Here is a 21063-nt window from a genome sequence, read left to right as displayed (position 1 = left end):
CCGTCTTTGAGGGTATTGTAATACAATCTTGCGTAAGTCTGTTGAAAACATCCAAAAATCAAAATAAGGAGGGGGCAGGATGAGAATCCAGGAACGTGATGGGTGGTGGTGTTCCTTAGCTTTGGATGAACTGTTGGATCCAGAAGTCTGCTGCTGCCACTATCAGCCTTGCCAGATTCTGGGATACATCTAGGAGCTGGCGCCGTGTCGTGATTTCAATTCAGCATGATGAAAAAAGCGGGGAAATCGAACTCACATGACTCTCAACCAAACTCACTTTCATTCATTGCCATATTTGCCACGTCAAATGTACTTCATCTTTTTATCTTGATTTGCATCATGAGTTACAGTTAAAAATCAATTTGGCGTTAGGGGATGTTTGTTCTCTCTCTCTTCCTGAGAGTTCTCTGCGGGGTTGGTGTACTTTTGACAGCACCTTGGGGAGAGAAGGTATCACATCAACTACAAACATAAGCACTATCCTGAGTCAATGAGCCATGTTAAACTAGACAGGACAGAAGGGACTGACTGCATGTCGAGCTTGAACTATTTATGCTTTAGTAATTTGTGAAAGACAAATAACGATCAAGTACCGTATTTTCCGCACTATAAGGCGCACCTAAAAACCTCCAATTTTCTCAAAAGCCGACAGTGCGCCTTATAATCAGGTGCACCTTATATATGGACCAATATTGAGCCACTACAGCAGGCGTGTCCAAAGTCCGGCCCGCGGGCCAAATGTATATATCTTACGTATATATGGACAAAGTTTTAAAATGAGCCATTCATTGAAGGTGCGCCTTATCGTGCGGAAAATATGGTATGTTTGACAGACAGCTGTGCAAGGGTTTTTCAGTCAGAATTGTGTATACCATAATTTTCGGACTATAAGTCGCGTTTTTTTTCATAGTTTGGGTGGGGGGGCGACTTATACTCAGGAGCGACTTATATACATATATGTTTTTTTTTCATATTTTTGGGCATTTTATGGCTGGTGCGACTTATACTCCGGTGCGACTTATAGTCCGAAAATTACGGTACTTGTTTCAAATATCCATCGATCCATTCTGGCGCCTGTCCTAACTGCACCACAGGGCACGTCTAAACTGGCAAACTGGCATTCATCGCCAATTTCACACCACAGGCCGATTCAATGCCGTGACCTTAATGAAAATAAGCACAATACTGTAGAAGATGAATTGCCCTAAATTAGGGGAGGACTTCAGACTGAAGTTCTAATTTCCTGTTTCCAGGCCAGTGTGATAAAACTAATACGCAGAGGAGTGGTAAAATAGAGGAGGCCTGCGTGGATGTGGCTTAAGATCATCATCTATAGACGTTGGCGGAGATAGGATTTCTTTTTTACTTTGAGGTGCCGAGATAACTCAGGAGGGCGTCCGCAAGACTGAACTTTTTTTTATTATTATTACAAACCCCTAAGCACTCTTTAGAAAACACTGATAAAGATTCAATAAATGGTCTCTTCAGACGATAGGTGGGGATATTAGGGGAAAAAATCTCAGATAAAAATAATCGGAAAATACCCAAAAGTCTGGCAGCTGGGGGGGTCCAAGCATATTTCAGTAGGGGCCAGTGCCCTCGTGCCACCCCCCTTCCCTCTAGCGACGTCACTGTCTTTAGACATGTGTATCAGATTTTGTGTACCGTGCATTAATCTGAGATTTTGAGGTGTTCCAGCTGCATTGCACATATGCCTTGTCCAGTAGAAGTGTGAGGCAGATCTGCACTCTGCAGACAGACAACTTGGAGATAACCTGGCAACGTCACAGCCTGAGTCAGATTTGCTATCTCTCTCTGACAGCAGGGCCGTGCGTCACGTCTTACACACTGCGAACCGGTGAGCGAGGGAGGGGGAGAAGGTGCTCAGAGAGGGAAGCCGGACAGGACGAGAGTTGAGTCTCCTGCAGGATGCCACGGATTATTTAGTGGAGGCGGGTGTGCTAGGGTGACTCAAAAGTGGGAGGAGTTTTAAATATGAAAAGGGAACTTTTCCCTCGAGTACGGAAAACTGAATTACATGAAGGCCATGAGGATGCATATAAATGTATGTGAAGAAGAAAAATAAAACACAGACAAGTGCAGGAAGAGGTAAGTTCACAGTTCACTGTATAATGATGCAAGAAAATGTGATGCAAAGAATGTGGAGCAAGGATCATCAAGATACTCAAGTGCACCTCTGCTAATTATAGACATTGTTGTGTAATAATTACATTCAGGCCCATCTCTTTTGAAGAACACATCTTATCCCAGAGGACTTCTCCCCCTCGATGTTGCTCCAAATCAGCAGACAACATGCTTCTCATTACCGAGGGGAAAGCAGGCTGTGAGAGTGCGGCTAAGGAAAATACAAGAAAATATGTGAAATAGGAGTCCTGTGAAAGAAAAACTGGTAATTACTCTTTATATCGGTGACATATCATTTCCGCAGAGATCTCAGTGTTTGTGCAACTCAAATATGTGTGATGTCATAGCGGGGAGCAGGGTGAAACCACTACACAAACTTGACCCAAAAAAGGGAAGACGAGGATGTGCTTGATAGAGTAAAATATGCTCTTATGCGAAATATAATGCAGATAGATGGCAGGAGCACTGCTGATGCTAGTGGATGAGTGAACCGCAAAAGCTCAACCTCTTTAAATTAGGCAAGTCAAAATCAATGGGGGGGCGGAGTCTTCAGTGTCAACCGCCAAGCTAGCACCGTCATCCTCATTAAGTGTTGAAGCAGCAATCTTATAAGCAAGACGACACTTGATAGAAGAATCAATGTTGCACACTGAAAAGAAAGCTAAATGGAAGAAGGACCTGAATCATTTATCAATACACAAGAAATGATCTGAATGGAAACATACATTTTTTAGGCCATAGGACAAACAGGAGGGAATTGGGAAACCCTCATCTAGTTTCTCAGACCAAAGGCCGAGGAACAGGTTTACGGCTGAGGACAGTGCCACCATTTGTTGCCTTTTTGAGTCAGCGAACTCGCACGGGACTGTGCGTCATCACAACAGCTCAGCGTGTTTACAGTCAACTTGAGCGTCAGTGAATAGGCAGGCGCATGTGAAACCTGCATGGCTAAAATATGAAGTCGAAATGTGCTGCTGCAGCACGACAGAATATCAATTATAATTTACCAACACTGAATTAATGAGCTTATGTTACCATCTGTCACCAAGCAGAAAATCAAAATCGTATGTATAAGAAGGAAGTGTTGACATGTTTCAACATCAATAAACGACCCTGAACGCTCTGGTAAACAAATCAGGCACTCGGTAATCAGACAAGTTGAGCGTGATGTATCAACAATTTAAACAAGTGGCGGTTATTCCCCTCTGAGATGTCAGTAATCGTGAGGTGAGGAATGCGTCATTAACTCTTTAGCATGTGCTAGAGCCTGGCCACCTTTTAGCGTTACGATACTACTGAGTGCTATTTTAGTGAAGGTACGGCAAATGTAAGAACATGTAAAAAAATTTGAATACACAAAAAGGAGCAGTAAAAGGGTCATATAATAAGCCAATTAACTCCGGTAAATTGGATGCGAGTGATTAACAAATATAGATTACTCGTGGGTTTCAAAATTAAAAAGCCTTCCCGTCTGAATGGAAAACTGTTTAATGGGTCATAGGGAGTGAGAGAGGGAGGGGGGGTATGCTTTTAAGACGCTGTACAGCAGTGCATGTTGAATGAATCCCGACACTCCATTAAGGCTGTTTTCATTCAGAGAACTTAAGAGTTATTGTCCCTATTCAATGAAATATTCATATCCGTATTGCTTTCTTTGCATTTTCTTACAAATTAATTCATGCGTGAGGACCGCGGTGGCTATTTTGACACCTGAAAATGGTGTTTTAGCTCTTGCGCATACCGTGTAGCAAAGATGCATTGGAGCATGAAGGCAGTTGCTCGAGACTTGGCTGGACGATCAAACACCGCTGAAGAATCATCATGATCGGATGACGAGCGAAAAAAGTGAGCTGAGACGGCATCTAAGGAGGAGGCGTGAAGGGAGGAGGATATGTGAAAAATGGCTGTTTATGAGAGGATGGGTGATTACGAGCGGACAAGGTGGAGTGGACATTATGGGGAGAGGGAAAATTGGAAGGACGCGAGGAGTGCCAGAAAAAGGGGGAAAACAAAAAAGAGCCCAATGTGTCCGTTTGCTTTTAAGAACATCTGGGAGCCATCAGGAGGGAAAACGCTGGACTCAGCTGAAAGCTCTCCTGCATGTCCAGCTCACACCTTTCCCCTAAAGACACGAGGAGGAGGAGGACGGACGGCTCCTTTTACACACACTACTTACAGAACACTACTTAAAATCCACCCAGCTGTCCTTCCCTTTGTCAACGAAACAATAAGAAGGCTCAAAGACAAAAAGGGAATCGGTGAAGGGGAGATGATTAAAAATGTGTCGTTTACGAATAATGGAAGCAGTGGCACTCAACACTTGGCTGCCTTTTGGTTTTAGTTGAACAATGTTAATGCTAGCTCAAATTAGCAGTAGCAAAAGTGTTGCAAAAGCAATAACGCCTTGATATATTAGCGCCAGCTACGAGGGGGCACGCGAGAAGAATTTCAGAGAACCTCCATAGATGGTCATGCACGACTCCTCTACCTCTTTCAGTGGAAAACATAAACAGACGTGGCGTTTCCGGTGTGGTCGCAGCGGTGCGAGCACACGGTGGCAGTCGTCCATGGTTTCACGAAAATGGCACGGCTCATGTGATGGCATTAGCGGAAATGTCAGTCACTCGGTCCCAGTGGTTGTGTAAAGGGCAGAGTTTATTTCTCAATGGGAGCGCTAACTGCTATCCAAAGCCCATGAGTTCCCATAACTGCTCTCCATTCCATTGTAAAACGGGCAGATGGACACGCGTGGGTGAACTTTATGTGTTTAGTTCAAAGAGACATCTTTGAAGTCTGATTTTAAACAGATTTGTGGTGTTTACTTTCTGAGGAAAATCAGTTCAGAGGGTTCAAGGGTAGTAGGAAGATAGAGTTATAACAGACATATGATGTGAGAAAATCATTTTTTTGGAGATAAAAATGAATTAATGACTTATAAGGACCAGTGGTCAATGATAGCACCCAAATATTATCATCAATAGTCATGTTATTCATTTTTGTGAGGTTTACAAAAGATGATCAGCAACTGGACGTCAGTAATCATGTCAGGGGCAGAAACCAGTTTTTCTTCATGGCTCATTTGTAGAATGTTACTTTCCAATTTCTGTTTCTAATCAATCTCAGAGGAAACATATTGATATTCAAATTGGTGTCCCTCAATGGAAGAATGGTTATTAAAAAGGAAAAACAAAGCTAAACGGTCTTAAAATTTCTCGAGTAACACATGACTTAATGGCAATAAGATTAATTTTCCAAAGTTTTATTCTGTCTTTTAAGAATAAACATTTCATTTACACTGCAACACACGACAGTAAACAGATCGTTGTGGCGGATCAGTGAATACCACATGTGTATTTCTATTAAAAACTGAACAAATATAGCCTCACCAGTGAAGAGCCATTTACGCACCGATTTTACACAAATTTCCTAAAACTGTGTTGCAAACGTTTCAAAATAAAAGATGCATCATATTTTCAACTTTTTGCACATCGTCATAAATTATGTAAATATGGCCTACATTCTCGCTCTTTCCACAGTGCAACGGAGACCACTCTCCTCTCTGTACATCATCATCACCAAGCTGCAATGTCGCTTCCTACACGACCGTCGTCAACAAACCTTTTTTCTTTTCACCATGTTGGCAACGGTTTGACACCACAATAGAGTATTTCTATTACCGAAAACAGAACATCATTAAGTGCCCCTCCCACCACAGCAAAGAATTTTTCCACGTCATTCCCAGCTGAAGTATTTGTACTTGAACTTAAGCACTGACCCCGCCTCTCATCAAGACTCTCCTTCCTTTAGCATCTTTACCGAAAGAGCAATGGCCAAAATGACGACAGAGAGGACCGGGAAGAAACTCGGACCTCATCGTTGTCATCATCAACCAGATGAGGAAAGTCAAACTTGAGTCGTGTCTGTCCCCATCAGGCTGGCTGACAGTCATAAATGCGTCTCTTACTCACTCTGCTCATCAATTATACACAGGCCAAAGGAGCCCTGAGAGGCAGGAGGCTACAAAAGGGCCCTCCGCACGCGTCCCCCCCCCCTGCCTCGCCACGCATCGCGGCACTCCGCGCTCAGCCCTCATCATCAATGCTCTCCTGTATTGCTTTAGAGATCAAGAGGCAGCTTCTCATCCTGCCTTTAGCCAACGCAGATATGTGCGGAACATTTCACGGTGAGCTGAAGGTTATATAACCTCAGCAATGACACCGTTTTGGAACGGCGTACATCTGTGGACTGCTTGGTCATACTCAAAACACGCCATGTTTTATGTAAAAGGAAGATGTAATCCTATTGGCTGCTTATTTCGGAAACACTTCACCGACGTGATTCCCGTGTAGCTAACAATACAACACGAGGAGAATTGAACGTGGAAGTTAAATGAAGGACAGCGTACAACTGCTGCTTATGATGAAGACAAAGCGAAAGCACTATTACATGATGATACATTATGATGCTAATCCTGACAAGCACAGCTGCTGCGCATCCATTCATGACTGATCCGGACCACAAGTCTTTTCCATATCTGGAAATGCAGCTGGCTTTGGGAGAGCCCATTCAAAGACATGGCTGAAGGAGGAAGCATCCATGCCAGAGTTAGCGTGACATGTCCATGTGTGTGTGCCCGTGCGTGAGCGAGCTGGACAGACAAAAAACACAACCTTAGGTAATCTGACCTGAGCAGGCAGCCAAACACAAAGCCGCTGAGTCAGCCGGATCCATCAAGCTTAGGCTAACAGCTTCATTCGCACAAACATGGAGCCTGACAATATTAGTTCTTGTACTTTGCTTATCTCATTTAGGTTTCAATGAGTTCATGTCTGTATAGTACTCGACATTTGGATTAGTTTAGTCAGCAGTGAGACAAAACCATGACATCACTGGCCTGTAGGCAGAGGAAACTGGACAAACATGCAGTATACAAAAATAATTTCCAGTGGTACAATACCATTTTAACAATCTGTTAATGGTTCCAGTTTGAGCTACTGCAATTTTGTAAAATCAGCAAGATTATTTGGGGAAAGCCTCAGCTCCTGTATTGATGCTAATTAGCTTATGCAAGACTCAATTACAACAATTGTGTATCAACGTGTCTCCGCCAAATGACATTCCAAGACAATAAGTGAAATGGGAGGAGAAGACGTCACAGGGAAGAGAGAACATGCAGCAATTCTTAGAAACCGCTCAAGTGTAAAAAAATGGGAGGGGGTGGGAGCATGAGCAAAGTACACCAGGCCAATCATATTTCAAGGGCAAATGTGTTTAATCATCTGAGAAAGGGTTGCTCACTTCAGATAGCAACGAGATGGCCACAAATGCCAATCACTACCGCGCAGTGATGCGGGCCTACAAATGAACAATTGTAAAAGTCGATGTTGCGTCTTTTTCGACCTGCATTGCGGGATTTAGCCATCTGCTTCTTCTTCTTTGACAATCGTGCCATGTTTTGGTGGTTCGATTAACAATTGTGCAGCTTTGCCACATTTGCTTTCAGTCATGTCACCCATGCCTTACTGTACGTGTTTGTGCTGTTTTCACAGCGGCTAGTGGAAACATTGATGCTAATATGCCTTTGCTAATTGGGGCTCCCGAGGGCATGAGTTCGGAACGTACACCCAGACAATTTAAAAAAAAAAAAAATGCACGGACTAAGTGTTTCATAAACAAGGAATGGAAATAGAGTACAAATATTTTTGCATAATCTCTGAACATTGAATAGAATTGTGAGTTAGTGGGAAAAGCAAAATCACGAGCTTATTTAGTGTTCCTCTTGCATTTTCTTTTGCCCGTACAACGCTGATGACACAATGTGAATATGATGAAGCATTGTCTATAAATAACAGCTACCGCAATTGTTCAGCTGATGGAAAAGCATCGAAAGGGAAAGTATGCTGGCTAAATGGCCAAAGGGGCCATCCAGCACACAGATGCACAGAATCTGCCCGCTGAAATGAGTCTCGGGCCAAACACAATAGCAAAGCTGGACATTAGCTCATTAAAACAGGTCGCCCCATTGCTTAATGTCAATTTATAGAATCGCCATGTGAATAATTCCATGTCAATCAAATTGTACTGAGGAACCGCCATATTGGTTCGATTTGTAAGATACATCGATGGTACATGGTCAACATAACCGAGCTGACCACAATTATTTTATAATATGTTAAAAATGAATGTCGTCATTTAGCCGTATACTGCAAAAGTAAAACTGACACAGCATGTGTGAGGCACAAGAACGATGAGCCAAGCTGTGGATGCTTTCCAAGTTTTGATAGTTGAACAAGAGAAGCAATGGATCCCTCATTCCCCAAATCCCTCTCATCCTTTCATCTTGTGGTAGTGCAATGTACCCTCCAGAGAGTTTAGGCTTTAACAGGGAGCCCACCAGTCAAATCCTTCCTTAATCAGGTTGGAAGTGTTTCTCGTTGGAAGAAAAGAGAGCACCCCGTCAATCATGGCGATCAGGATTTGGAAGCAGAATGACAATTGAAAGCCTTCTCGATATAATTTTGGTAACTCCAGTTCAAGTATGGCAAAGTTTCAGAAACAATGTGGTTTTGTTTCATTTGCAAAAAGTTATTCTCTTCATCTAGACATAGTACACTGATTTAAAATGTAAATAAATAAATACATAAGTAAATAAAGACACACCCACACAACGTCGGTATAGAGCACTACATTAGAAGATTTATTACCAGTAATATTATGCATGATCACGAGCAAGAATGCGTAACAAACCTTTATGCAAATCAGAATAGTACTTTGTCACACAGATGGTAATTAATTAGTTGAAATTGTGAATGGTGCCACTCACAGCTTTACAAACCTGCAAATGGATTGCAAATGTAAATTGCGTGTAGCACACGTGACGTAGATAATTATAGATTATCTAAAAATGTCATGAGATATAAAAAAAAAAAAAAAAAAGGAATCTTCTGAAAGAGATGCACACAAATAAGCTGTATTGTTGCTTTTGATTAAGATTAGTGACAGGAGCATTTTTTTTTAATTTGTGAAAATGAAAATATCCTTTTGTGTTTACTTTTTTTTATATATATATATATATTTGTTTTAAATAGTAAAATATCAACTGATCATTGTTTCACAGAATTGCAACAGATTGAAAACAATATTTGTAGCCATTTATGATTTTCTATACTTTATTGTACATTATCAATACGCGCACGCACACATTCTGTTCATTTACAAAAAAAGACAAAATTACATGCAAGCGCTCCACTCCACCCACCTTAAACCAAACACTCGAATGTGTCATTATCAACTTTATTAGTGCTTAAGTGAAATGAAGTCCATATGCGAGAAGCTAGTAAAGAGCAGCAGACCTCCGCCTGAACTCAGTTTTCCCCCAAGTCCGACAAAGTTCTGCCTGCTGACCGAGTTGACTCACAAACAATGCAAACCAGAAGCATTGCTCCTCCCTGGCACTTCCACACCCTCATCGATAAACACAAGCCATATTTGTCAACTCTTGTCATGGCTCTAGTGTTATTAAAAACACAATACTCCACCGAAACAGGACAACAGACAGTAGAAAACAAGCAGTTCAAATGGAATTGAGTTTTTAAACAGGTGATATGTTAGAAGTAAGATATTTATATATACAATACAGTATAAACTGCAAAAGGGGGAAGTGAAAGAAGTGAGGTGCAATTTGGCTTGCCGGATCTTATAGAGTCTTATTGATAATGTTGGGCATCCAGTTATTGCTTACAAAAGGTATATATGTATGTATCATTCCGCCTGGTTAGTATCGTCGGACAAAAAAACGGAGTTAAATGGTAATACTGTTCAAGACGATATAAACACTTCAAGTGTCCCTAGTGCTGACGTTTAGAATAGCTTATCACAGTAAATACGGTGCCATCGCTCACACTAATTCACAACCATGATCCTTTTGTTTACGTTATAAAAATATAAGTTACAAATTTGCATACATAATTTACACAAAACATTAAACAGTTGTTACAACATAGGCTATGAGGGCAAAAAAGAAGAAACTTCCTTCTGCGTTCTTGATGAAGACAAATTGTTCGTATTGTTCCACGTCCCATTCCAGAGAAGGGCGATGACGAGCGTCCCATACCAATTAGAAATCACCGCTAAAACCAAGAAATAAAAAGTGATGACTCCTTACAGGCTAAGTGAATTGTGAGAGATTTTTTAGTGAGGGATGAGTGATTACAATTATATGAGACATAAAACATGAGCTACCTTGGTAGATGCCTTGATTTAGTATACACAATGTAGTGTATTGACAATTTTGACATGAATTTGTGAATGAATTCGGTGCTGAACTTCTAATCAATATAAAATGTATTATTAAGGTTGGTTAGCTTTCCTAAAGACTTTTTAACAAGAATCTTTTGGCATATTAAGTCCATGAATGACCACTAATACTAAATATTAGTATGTGGGGCAAATCAACAAATTGGTATAAATAATAATAATAATAATAATAATAATAAGTAAATATATTAATATAAACACATAAATATATTAATATAAATCCATGCTCCAATGTAGGAGTCTGATTGTCTTTAAAAAAAAAAAGAAATATTTTAAGTGGGTTAGTCACCATTAAATGCATTTTGAAACCCTCCAAATTCTTCACACACAAAAAAAAACAAAAATATTTCAAAATATACAGGGGCGGGGGAATTTAGGAACATGAGTGAGTATCCGGGGTCAGGTTGATTTGGTCATTGTTTTGAATAACTGTTTTTAAAATACATTTTGAAATGATTGTGATACGATATGTCAAACATTTTATGAGCAAACAATGAGGATGACTGACTGATTAGATGATAGGTATTATACAAGTGGGTAAAACTTACCACTGCTTTAGTCGCTTCTGTGGAAGTGCTCTGGAAAGACATGGAAAGAATTGTGTTTAAAGACAAAGTACACAAGGTGAATGGGATTGCATAAGAATCACTTTATACAGTATTGTGTTTGCATTTTGTTAGGTTATTAGTTTACTTCATAACTAAACATTCCCATAGTGAGAAATCAAATGTGGCCTCTAATGGCACCCCTGCATACATTTACGGATTAAACAAAATGGAAACCATCTTCTACTTCACCGACACGTTTTATTTCAGACACATCAACAACCCAATTTGTTTGTGGATGCAATGCACTTAAACAACCTTGAAATAATCTTACTCAGGCGTGACAACCGTGAAATCAAAGTCCAGCCAGCAGAAGTGACTGAAGCTGCTACATATTCAGGTCGAGCCCTTTGTGACTGCTTCCGATGCATCCTTTAGTCATTATGAATATTTTAGGTGGATTGTTCCCCTTTGAGAAATCACTTTAAGCTTTTTTTGTCTTTTTTTTTTATTTTAAAAACCCGTTTCTCACCTTGTTGAGGGTTTTGCAGCGCTGCAGAAAAAGCAATCATATATAATTGGATAGGTAGTTACAGCGTTCATAAAGTTGTGCTACGGACGGTGGTTGAGAAACTAAAGCAGTTGCTGATAACAGGAACTGGTGCCCCCAAGTGGTTCTGAATGGATAATTAACTCCAAAATACATGTACGGAAACCCTTCTCATGTCATGAAGCCGTGTTACTACAAGGAAATCATGTTTGTTGGTTGGCTAAGGATGGCGCTGGTCTCCAGGTATCAGCATGTACAACCATGACACTAAGTGGCACATTCCCACCTGTATATGTTTGGGTCTAGCAGCATGGCGGTTTCCTGCGGCAACTGGGATAAGTGTACCACTTTGGTCTTCAGGTGAGATTGCTCCGTTTCATTCACCCACACGTCAGGCAGGCTGTTAGGGAACACATCCACAGAACACATGGTTAGGCCAAAAAGAAGGTAAACAAAAGAAGGGATGGAGAGGGGCAGTTGGGATGGAGTGAAACGGACAAAGCGGCCTTTTTAATCCGGAGGACGCCATCACCTTTCTCTGCATGGGAATACTTTGAACACAAAACAATCAAAAGTAGGAATAAGGCGCAGAATAAACTCGTTCATATCTGGTGGGAGAGGATGACAATCTCACGCACATGATGCGCATCTTACTGTACCCACGTCAGCACGCTCCCCTTAAAAGGAAGGGAGTGTGCGAGTTTTGGCGTGGCAAGTCAGCTTGCACAAGACGGAAACAAAGAGTTTAGCGAGTCGGCTGTGCCTCCCCCTCCCTCCCTCCTAGCTCTCCCCCGTCTCCGCCCCCAGCATTCCCCTCGTCACTATGTGCGTCATCACTGGAGCCCCCTGAGACAGACAAACGGACACGCAGACGAAGCAAAGCAGGGAGCCAGCCGGCCCAAATCGCTTATTCACATGCTTAAGCAGTCAGTTTAGTGAGATGGCGTGAAGGTAGTTCACATGAAGGGCATTTGGGCTGCGGAGGAAGAATGCAAAAAATAGATAGATATATGCAAGGTCAGGAAAATGACTTTAATATAAATGATAAATAATTTCCTGTATTGCACAAATGATTTGCCATCCTCCTCCAGGTTGTTTGGCTTGGTCCTGAGTTAGTGTCCACGTATAAAGCAAACTTCTAACTCACAAAACGCTCACGTGCGTCACATGTCATAGTGACAGTGCCGTGGCACGACCGAAGCAAACAGTCAGCCAATCCGCTGCACACATACAGTATGCACACGCAAACTCGTTGAAAGACTCCGATTATTCAGTCAAGCATAGCAAGTGAAATCAAATAGATGTGTTTTCTTTTCCGGAGAATGATATTTGTCTTGGTTATGCCAGCCCGGGAGAAGCCCATACTTAAAATGCGGATTGATTGCTGTTGCCAAATGGAGATGGTCGGCGAGATGACAGAAGCAATAAGTTCAACACAAAGCAGCAGCGTATATTCAATTGCTAGCATATTAAGAGGCTTTATATGGGACTCAGCAAAATGACTGCGAGATTCAGATGTCATTTTAAATAGAGGTGGATAGCAGGCCACAATAGAGGGAGCACATTTTGATGGAGCCAAATAAAAGTAATGTAATTTCACATGAAATAATCATTTGTCAGTCATTTTTGCTTGATATTGATATCTAATATCAGATGTTTGGAACTATTTTAGGAATTTTCAGCAATTATTATTTCAGACTGTTTTACGATTTACATAACAAAAAAAACATAAATGGTGCCACAAGTTTGATCAATAAAAACAAATAAACGAAAAAAAGGGCACATTTTTAGGACTTGAACTAAAATATTTGCTTACAGTCAAGCAATTGCTGCGCAACTGTTGCTTGTACTATAGAAGAATCTTATCCAGAGTCAATGCATGCGGCCAAACCAAACAATATGCTGCTGAATGCAAAGAAACTTGATATTCTTCGGTGGCGTGCACTAAAATCTTGGCAAAACATCTCAAGGTCAGGCACATAGTAGAACTTCACATCCAAGTAAAAAAGATCACCTCCTCATTAAAAAAAAAAAAAAAAAAAATCCCTGAAACACACTGAGGTTGACCTCATAGTACACTTTTAAAATGAATGTTCACTGGAATCACATTTGATTCTGTATGACTAATGTTTTTTTTTTCCTGTCCAAAAGTTGCATTGCTGTTAAAACAATTATATTTATATATATATATATATATATATATATATATATTAATTAATATATTAATTAATTAAAAAAAAAAGAAGTTTTTCTTTGGTTGCTAGTTCGTACAACTCAACTTATGAAACTATTGAATCTTACTTTCCCTTCTAAAATTGAGGAAACAGTGACATGGCTCTCACTTCCATCTACCACATTTTGGAGGTAGCTAAAGGAGGAGCATAGCTGGATGAAGAATTAGAAGTTTGGCTGCAGAATATTAAGCAGAAGCTCTCAATGACTTGATGATGCATCATCCAGTCTCGGAGGCTCCCCGCCATTATTGTCCTTGTTCCCATAATACTCACCCCGCTCCCTTTTCCCTTTCTCTGTTCCTCATCTCCCTTTGCTGCTTGATTCCACACTTTTCCTCCAGCTCACATCTCTTTGCTCTCTGATCATCTTCAGAGGCTTAATGGGAGTGCAGTGTTGGACGTTTCCCTCAAGCAACAATAAAAATAGACGTGGCCGGATTCTCACTAAGAATGAGACGAGCACCGTTCATAAGCGTGGCGCTAACCTTCCTCGGCCTTCTTTACTTGGTTAATGAGCAAGCACCAAGGTTGCCCTACGCTGAGCTGCAACCTGATGTCCATGTTTTGGGGATAAGGGCGAAAGAGATGAAATTTGGAAGGATACAAATTTCACCCAACGATACGCATTCTGATAATCGGCATTTTGTTTTCCAGTTTTCCAATTTTCTAATTATCGGCCAATGGAAGACGTTTTACTCACATGTCCTCGGGTGTCCAGTGTAAGAGAACTTTGACTTTTCCTGACCCCTCCTTCCTTTTGGCTAGCACCTACACAGCAAGAAATTGACATAAAAAAAATATTAGGGTACTGCCTGTACAATTAATTGTTTTGTTAAAGCTATTTGCAAAACAATCAAGGTCATCATCATTACCTGCAACGTTAATGAAAAATGCTGAAAAAAACCCCAGCAGCAGCCAACAGTTGAACCAACAGATAATGCTAAAAATTCAAAGCAAGATGCGATCCAACAAGCACGATGGAATCATTCTCTCTTGTGCGTCGAGAAACGGCTTCAAAGAAATGTTCCCCTCCCAGGAATAATGAGCCTTCATAATTCAAACATCTCGCCCACTGATACAGAAGCTTGATCATTAACCACGAGCAGCAACGTAAGACCGCTTAATAATGCATGCCCAAGTGAAGTTGGATTACTATTTTCAACGAAAACTGTCCTCTGTTACCGTTCAGCAGACAAGGAACAGGTGAGAAAACATTCCCCTGATAGAAATAAATAAAAATTTGAACACGGAATTATTGATTTTTGAATTATTGTAATATTTTTATGTCAGTTCCACATTGCAACCAAACAGGACATGCCTTGATTACAACAAAGACATTTTCTTCAAGAGCAGGAAAAGCTTATTATCTTCTGGAACCAAACTCATCGTATTTCTATTTTTTTCATTTTTGTATTTGTAGACATCATCTCTACAGCAATAAAAATGTCACAAAATTCAATTAGCCGACTCTTTGTCTGCAATTAAGACACGTGCCACATTTATGGCTTAATATTTTGGTTGACTTTTGTTCAGACAGGAAGACGCCGAGTCAAGCACGATTTACCTGCTTTAACTCTGCCCACAAACCAATCGCACCATGACTGCCCGTAATTCTCAACCTTCCACGTGTAAAAATAGAAAACTTGTGACCCAAAAAAAAAAAGTGTTTGTCAGGCTCAATGGCCGTTACTTACTGCATAACATTCCGCCTATCATGCTGTGTCAGTTTACAGTAAAACTGACCTGGAATTCACAAAAATATTGTTGATAGGAAGCGAGAGAACTGGAAAAATAACCAGCAGCCTCAAAAATAGCCACCGATAGAACTCTTACGTCAATTGGCTCTTTTAAGTTAGGAATGTCTATTTTTAGGATGGTGAATGAGCTCACAGAGAAAAAGTTCTCTTACGCACATGAATATCTGAAATTATTTTAGTTACCCCTGAGACTGACTATAGGAGGGATGGAAACTAGTTTGAGGGGGAAGATGGAGGACACTGCACCACCTAAAAAAAAAAAAAAAAAAAAGAAGTCAGACCAAGACTTTCTAGACAAGAAAAGTATCTCCTAACTTGGTAGTTTTCGCTCCAGAACGTATTTAGTTTTTTTGACAGGATACTTTTCATACATACAGTCGCGGTGTTGAGGTGTACATTACGCAAAAATATTTAGCTGGGCAAAACTGACACCCAAGTAGGAATTTATTTCAGGTTTCTGGAACAAGGTGGCACGGTGAAAAAGAATGAAAGAATGAGTATCCTGTACTTTGGAAATATTTGACTGTCTGTACACTGAACGTTTGGTGATAATGGCACAAATATTTTAATCCAAACATAATAAAAGACGGGCAGTGTTCGGCAACAGATTGTAGTGGTCGCACGGTATTTTGAATTGATAAATAAATATACATATATATCCAGAAAAACTAAATCCTAACAACGGATGAGAGACTTCTGGAGGTCAAAGGAAGGACTTGTTAAATTGACGACTGCTTTAATTTACAAAAACCAGAAGTTAGTCCGTGATCACCGACCACAGACTTAACACAATGGTATGTAAATGCGGAAGATAAATGCGTTGGCCCGTGTTGGCGCTGTATGAAGTGATTTGTGAAGTGCCAGCTTTAACGAAGTTGCATCAGTCAAACGAAGCAGGAAGGGAGGAGGTAAAGAAAAGGGGAGGATGAGCAGTGAGAAGTAAGCAGGCAGTAAAAATGGAAAACCAAAGGCAGCGGGTGGAGGGGGCGGGGGGGAGTGTTAAGCCCGGTTCTAATAGGGTGCCTGCCTCCTGACAGCGGGTCAAGCACTGAATGACGCAGATGGGTGCAATAACAAAAATATCCTATCATAAACATGGCTGACTTGCTCTAGCGTCTCAGCAGGCTCTCTGGCCAAACACCACAGAACCCCAATCCCACCCCACAGTCTCCGGCCTCGAGAAGTCCGCTGGGGCAGTCCTTCTTGCCCACAAATCTCCAGGGCTGGAGGGCTGGAAAACATGCATTCATCTGGTTTGCTCTCCTTCCGATTCCCTGACCCGGACGTTCACCTCATCCCCTTTAGTCTCCCACAACACAAGTGTCCTCCTTCCAACCTTGTAACCAAAATCGCTCGGATTTCTCTTCAGCTCTTCCCAAGCTTCGGCTTTTCCATTTCCCAGTAAGTCTTTTCATGTCTCTCGATATGGCCTGAAAACTGATCTATTTAAATGCTTGTGGTGGACACACGTGTGCTTTATGCATATCTGATCTATGAGAGGCGACAATTGAAAAGCTCAATTAGCGCTCATCATAATGATCCTCCCCATCGGGTTCTCCCTAATAATGACACGCATGCATATTGCAGTAAAAACAGTTGCTTCATGCATGGGAATTGGTGCATTTGCCACACGGGACCAACAAACGAAAGGAGAAAAGAAACCTAATCTTTTCTTATTTTCTACGTCATCTCTCAAGCTCCATAAAATGCATTAGTGGAGTTTGAGATCAAAAAGACCTCAGACAATTGTCGCCATTTTTTCCCTTGGAGGATAAACGTGCTTTTTACATCTAAGGAACACACACTATTTTTTTCTGCAAGGTTAGCTACTCGTAGCGAGCTATATTGGCGCAGCACAATCAAAATGCACTATTGGAGTCAAAACTCATTATCAAGCAGTTACATCGGAAGAAACATTGCCTTTTTGTAAAAGCTTTTTGAATGAACTGGTACTTGAAAATATGCTTTCTTGGTGAGCCTTCGAACGGCTGATTAATATTATATATCACTCCTGTTTAGAATGACACAGGCACCCTACACACAAGGATGATTCAATTGTCTTTGCTGTGAAGTCGGATTCAAAGAAAAAACACCCCAAGCCTTGAGGCAAAAAGGAGGTTCACTTAAAGTGCACAGACAAAAAAAAAAAAAAAAGAGCACAATGCAGTGGTGGCTTCTCCAAAAATGAAATTACTACGCCCCCTGGTGACCAAAAGTAAAATACAAGATTCGAGTATAGAAAGATTCGCAACATAAAAACTCATTGGACAGACTGATGTGAATTCTTGAACGAAGAATAAATTGCTACAAATTATAAGTAAGCTGAATAACTGGTTAAATAGTTTGTTTTTCTTTTTAGAAAATATTTACTGTATAATTAATTGTTCATATGAGGCAGGATTTGTTACTTCACCAATGGCAGTCATGTTAAAATTTTTAGTCACTAAACATACAGTATTCTAAATGTAAGTAGTTCACTTGATGAGTTTAACCAATTACACCGGGACTGGTTTGCCCAAATCCTGTACGTACAGGAAGTTCTCAGTTTATGATGACAGTTTCGAAACAGCTCGCAATGAACTTGTTTGAATACATACAGTCGCTTGTAAACATGGGGGAAGGAATATATTCAAACACGTTTTAATTCTTTTTTTAAATAGATACACAAGGTTGTCGAAACAATAACGGGAAAGCAGAGAGACTCACCGAGCTGCTAAAGACCACACTGTGGCCGTTGCCCACACTTTCAATATGAGTTGAGAGGTTGAAACAGACTGCTCGGTGGCGGATGGCGTCCATGGTTTGAGCGTCAAAGAAATCATGGGGCCTCGCTGGTACGGTAGCGGGACAGTGGAGGCAGACAAAAAACATCTGATTATCATTCAAAGTCAGACGTGGGTTGTTTTTTTTTTAGGTTAAATAAGAACCTCAATGAGTTGCTTCTGTGCATGTGTCTATTGGGTAGCGTCAGCGTGCCTCTTAGTTTACGTACGTAGGGAGCACCTGCGTTTATTCTTGAGCTTCTTCCTCTTGAGGCCAGCCTTGGACGGAGACTCCTCCTTGAGTTTTGCCTGGCTAGACATTTTGGAAGAGCTTTGCTGGCTGAAGTGGCTGGGGACGTGGCGAGCCAGCCCCCCCTGAGAGGCGAAACTTGCGGTGCAGCCACCAACGACGCACTGAGAGAAATTAAACACTTCTATGGTGACAATATTGTACGTGTTGAATCATTCTACTTGAAGGATGACGCTGACAGGTTTTACCTTGAAGGGCTTATCACCGCTGTGGGTCAGCATGTGTCTCTGGAGCCAACTCTGACTAGTGGAAGGAGTGTTGTACACCTTGCAACCTTTCCATAGACACACAAACACCTAAAGAGCAAGGTGAACAAAAGAGAAACGTTTTAAAAAGTATGTCATCGTGGATGAAAGACTTCAAAACAGCTTTGTAGGAGAGCACGAATGAACGACAATGATTCTTTTCAGAAATATACACCATTTGGAGGTTGAGCAGTTGAAATCCGTAAAACAACAAGCCCAATAAGCAAGATGGTTTCGTTCGAATATACTGACCCCTCCTCGTTGTCCGTCCACATGGACACCCCTAATATGTTCGGCGAGATCAGGGCTGGAGTTGAAGTACTGAAGGCAAAGGTCCCAGCAACAGGAGTAGGCCACGGTCTTAACAGTAGAGGAGCTGGCACTGCTCTGTCCGTTCATCATAGCCGGAGTGGAGCGCCCACTTGACACTGTGCTCTCCATCTCCATCAGTGTGCTGCTAATGCTGAAGGAGAGAGCAGGAGTGAAAAGTAATTATGTATCTTGATTTTGACCATCAGTGACATACTGATAAGAACAATTAAATGCTCGATTGCGAGAGAGCAGAACCTACACAATTAACCTGTGCGTCTACTTCTAGTGACAATTGTGTTAATTTAAGAATAATTTGTTCTGTACAATATGGATTTAAAATGTAGTTTTATTGGTTTTTTTTTAAATGATGGACTTCATCGGTTACAGTAGCAACAACAGTACTGCCTTGGTACCATCTTGCTGCCATTGAAATAATTTAAAGTGAATTGAAATCATCACTTGAACAAACAGAGCTTTGGCCCCCCCTTTGGTGGCATCTTCTGCCATACAACCCATTTGGAGTCTGGAAAATATGTGCAATGACTTCTTTTTATGCACCAATATATTGTTTAAAAAAAAAAACTAGTGGGAGTGCCAATAGGTGAATGCGCCGGTGCACAACGCGAGAATGCGAGGTTCCACTTTTGTTTGTTCATTTTTATTCGCCCTGTTGCGTCCCCGGGGACAAGTGACAGCGCAACCCAAACTTTCTTACCTGTCTTCGGAGTCCATGCGGCTCAGCGGTTCACCGTCAGAGGAGGACATCTCCACGCTCGGCCGCCTCTTGTCACCCAGCGCCGCGTCTCCGCCGCTCAGTTTATCGCCTTCCTCGCAAGTCGGTTTCTTATCACCCTCCTCTATGCCGGAACACCGGCTCTCTTCCCCGGACTCCCCTTTAGCATCTTTCTCCGTGACACATCCGACGCGATCGCCATTGTCAACCGCAAAGTCCTGGGGCGGCTCTGATGGCATCTCATCGGATGGAAGCTCCGTATTTCTAAGAGCGGGTGTGGTCTCCTGGTTGACCGCTTCTGGATCGTCAATCAGCGGCGTCTCGCTAGCGGCCTGCTCTGCTACCTCGCCGGCCTCCGCCTTCAGCTCCTCCATTTTCGTCTCCCTGCAGCTGGCTGGTTGCACTGATTTTGCTTCGGTTTTGCCGTCCTCATCGGGTTGAGTTTCATTCTCGCCGAGAGCGCAAATGTCGGCAATCGCTGCAGGAGTTACCTCGGAGGCAGAAGCCGCCATTTCCGCGGCAGCTCAACACGCGAAGCACTCTCCGTGTCAAAATTGGACCGTCGGTGGAGGTGGGCGGGACGTTGCGCAAGCTGCTTTGTGATTGGACAGTGCGGCCACATGCTTTTTAAAGTCTTTTGGTATTTAAACGCACCATGTGTTCCTGTTTTTGTGATTTAATTCCTCTGGAGTTGTCAACAAGCACTGACCTACATTTATCATTTAAATTGTTACATTTGTCTTGACGACACTGCCTCCACTAGTGTATGAGATCGTTGGATTTTTTAACACGCTGTTTTTTTGCTATAATCTTAATTTCGAAATTGTTGAATTGTTCTGTCGCGTGTATGCGATAATATCCACCCATTCGTTTTTATTTAAGTCATTAATGACCCCACGTGGGAAACCATAACTCCAATGTGACCCGCAACAAAAAAAGAGTTTGACAACCTTGCTGTACATTATTAAAGTTAAAAATTTAAATACAGATTTTGTCTTGGATATTTATTGATTGCATAAATAGTCATTTGGACATTATGGCAGATGAGAGTTGGTGCAAAAACATTTTTTTAATGCGAGGGATTCGCAGTTTAATTGCACGCACGTTAAATGAAGACCCACCTTGTTGGTAGACCAAGAGACCACACGAGGGCG

General features: G+C 41.5%; 1 protein-coding gene and 1 long non-coding RNA gene across 4 annotated transcripts; one reads left to right on the top strand and one right to left on the bottom strand.

The window, feature by feature from the left end:
• The first annotated feature begins 1876 nt into the window (after positions 1 to 1876).
• LOC133157294 (uncharacterized) lies at positions 1877 to 9100 on the top strand. 2 transcript variants are annotated; one of them, XR_009714985.1, is made up of 3 exons: positions 1877 to 2109; positions 2238 to 2410; positions 5953 to 9100. It is a non-coding gene; the product is annotated as an uncharacterized LOC133157294 (long non-coding RNA). The 2 variants fall into 2 exon arrangements; XR_009714986.1 differs by having other exon boundaries at positions 5682 to 9100.
• Positions 9101 to 9296: 196 nt separating this feature from the next.
• On the bottom strand, positions 9297 to 20499 carry LOC133157293 (zinc finger protein AEBP2-like). Of its 2 annotated transcripts, XM_061283706.1 has the most exons (9): positions 19892 to 20498; positions 19117 to 19327; positions 18808 to 18915; positions 18540 to 18723; positions 18254 to 18378; positions 14491 to 14558; positions 11843 to 11956; positions 11010 to 11039; positions 9297 to 10274 (listed from the first exon to the last, which is right to left on the bottom strand). In XM_061283706.1, exons 1-9 carry the CDS (start codon positions 20419 to 20421, stop codon positions 10262 to 10264), a joined length of 1383 nt encoding a protein of 460 aa, XP_061139690.1. In that variant the 5' UTR covers positions 20422 to 20498; the 3' UTR covers positions 9297 to 10261. The 2 variants fall into 2 exon arrangements, with proteins under 2 accessions (XP_061139690.1, XP_061139691.1); XM_061283707.1 differs by lacking the exons at positions 9297 to 10274; positions 11010 to 11039 and adding an exon at positions 11096 to 11559 and having other exon boundaries at positions 19892 to 20499.
• Between the last annotated feature and the right edge of the window lie 564 nt (positions 20500 to 21063).

This window comes from Syngnathus typhle, linkage group LG7 (genome assembly GCF_033458585.1).
Source record: "Syngnathus typhle isolate RoL2023-S1 ecotype Sweden linkage group LG7, RoL_Styp_1.0, whole genome shotgun sequence".
Classification (NCBI taxonomy): domain Eukaryota; kingdom Metazoa; phylum Chordata; class Actinopteri; order Syngnathiformes; family Syngnathidae; genus Syngnathus; species Syngnathus typhle.
The sequence above is the reverse complement of the archived record's forward strand: the minus strand, read 5'-3'. Positions and strand labels throughout refer to the sequence as shown.

Coding starts and splice junctions, on each gene's coding strand:
- LOC133157293 (XM_061283706.1), bottom strand. CDS start 20,421: ATGGCGGCTTCTGCCTCCGAGGTAACTCCTGCAGCGATTGCCGACATT. Junction 18,916..19,116: donor TGGACGGACAACGAGGAGGG/GTCAGTATATTC, acceptor CTTGCTCTTTAG/GTGTTTGTGTGTCTATGGAA. Junction 14,559..18,253: donor GTGTGGTCTTTAGCAGCTCG/GTGAGTCTCTCT, acceptor CTTGCTGTGTAG/GTGCTAGCCAAAAGGAAGGA.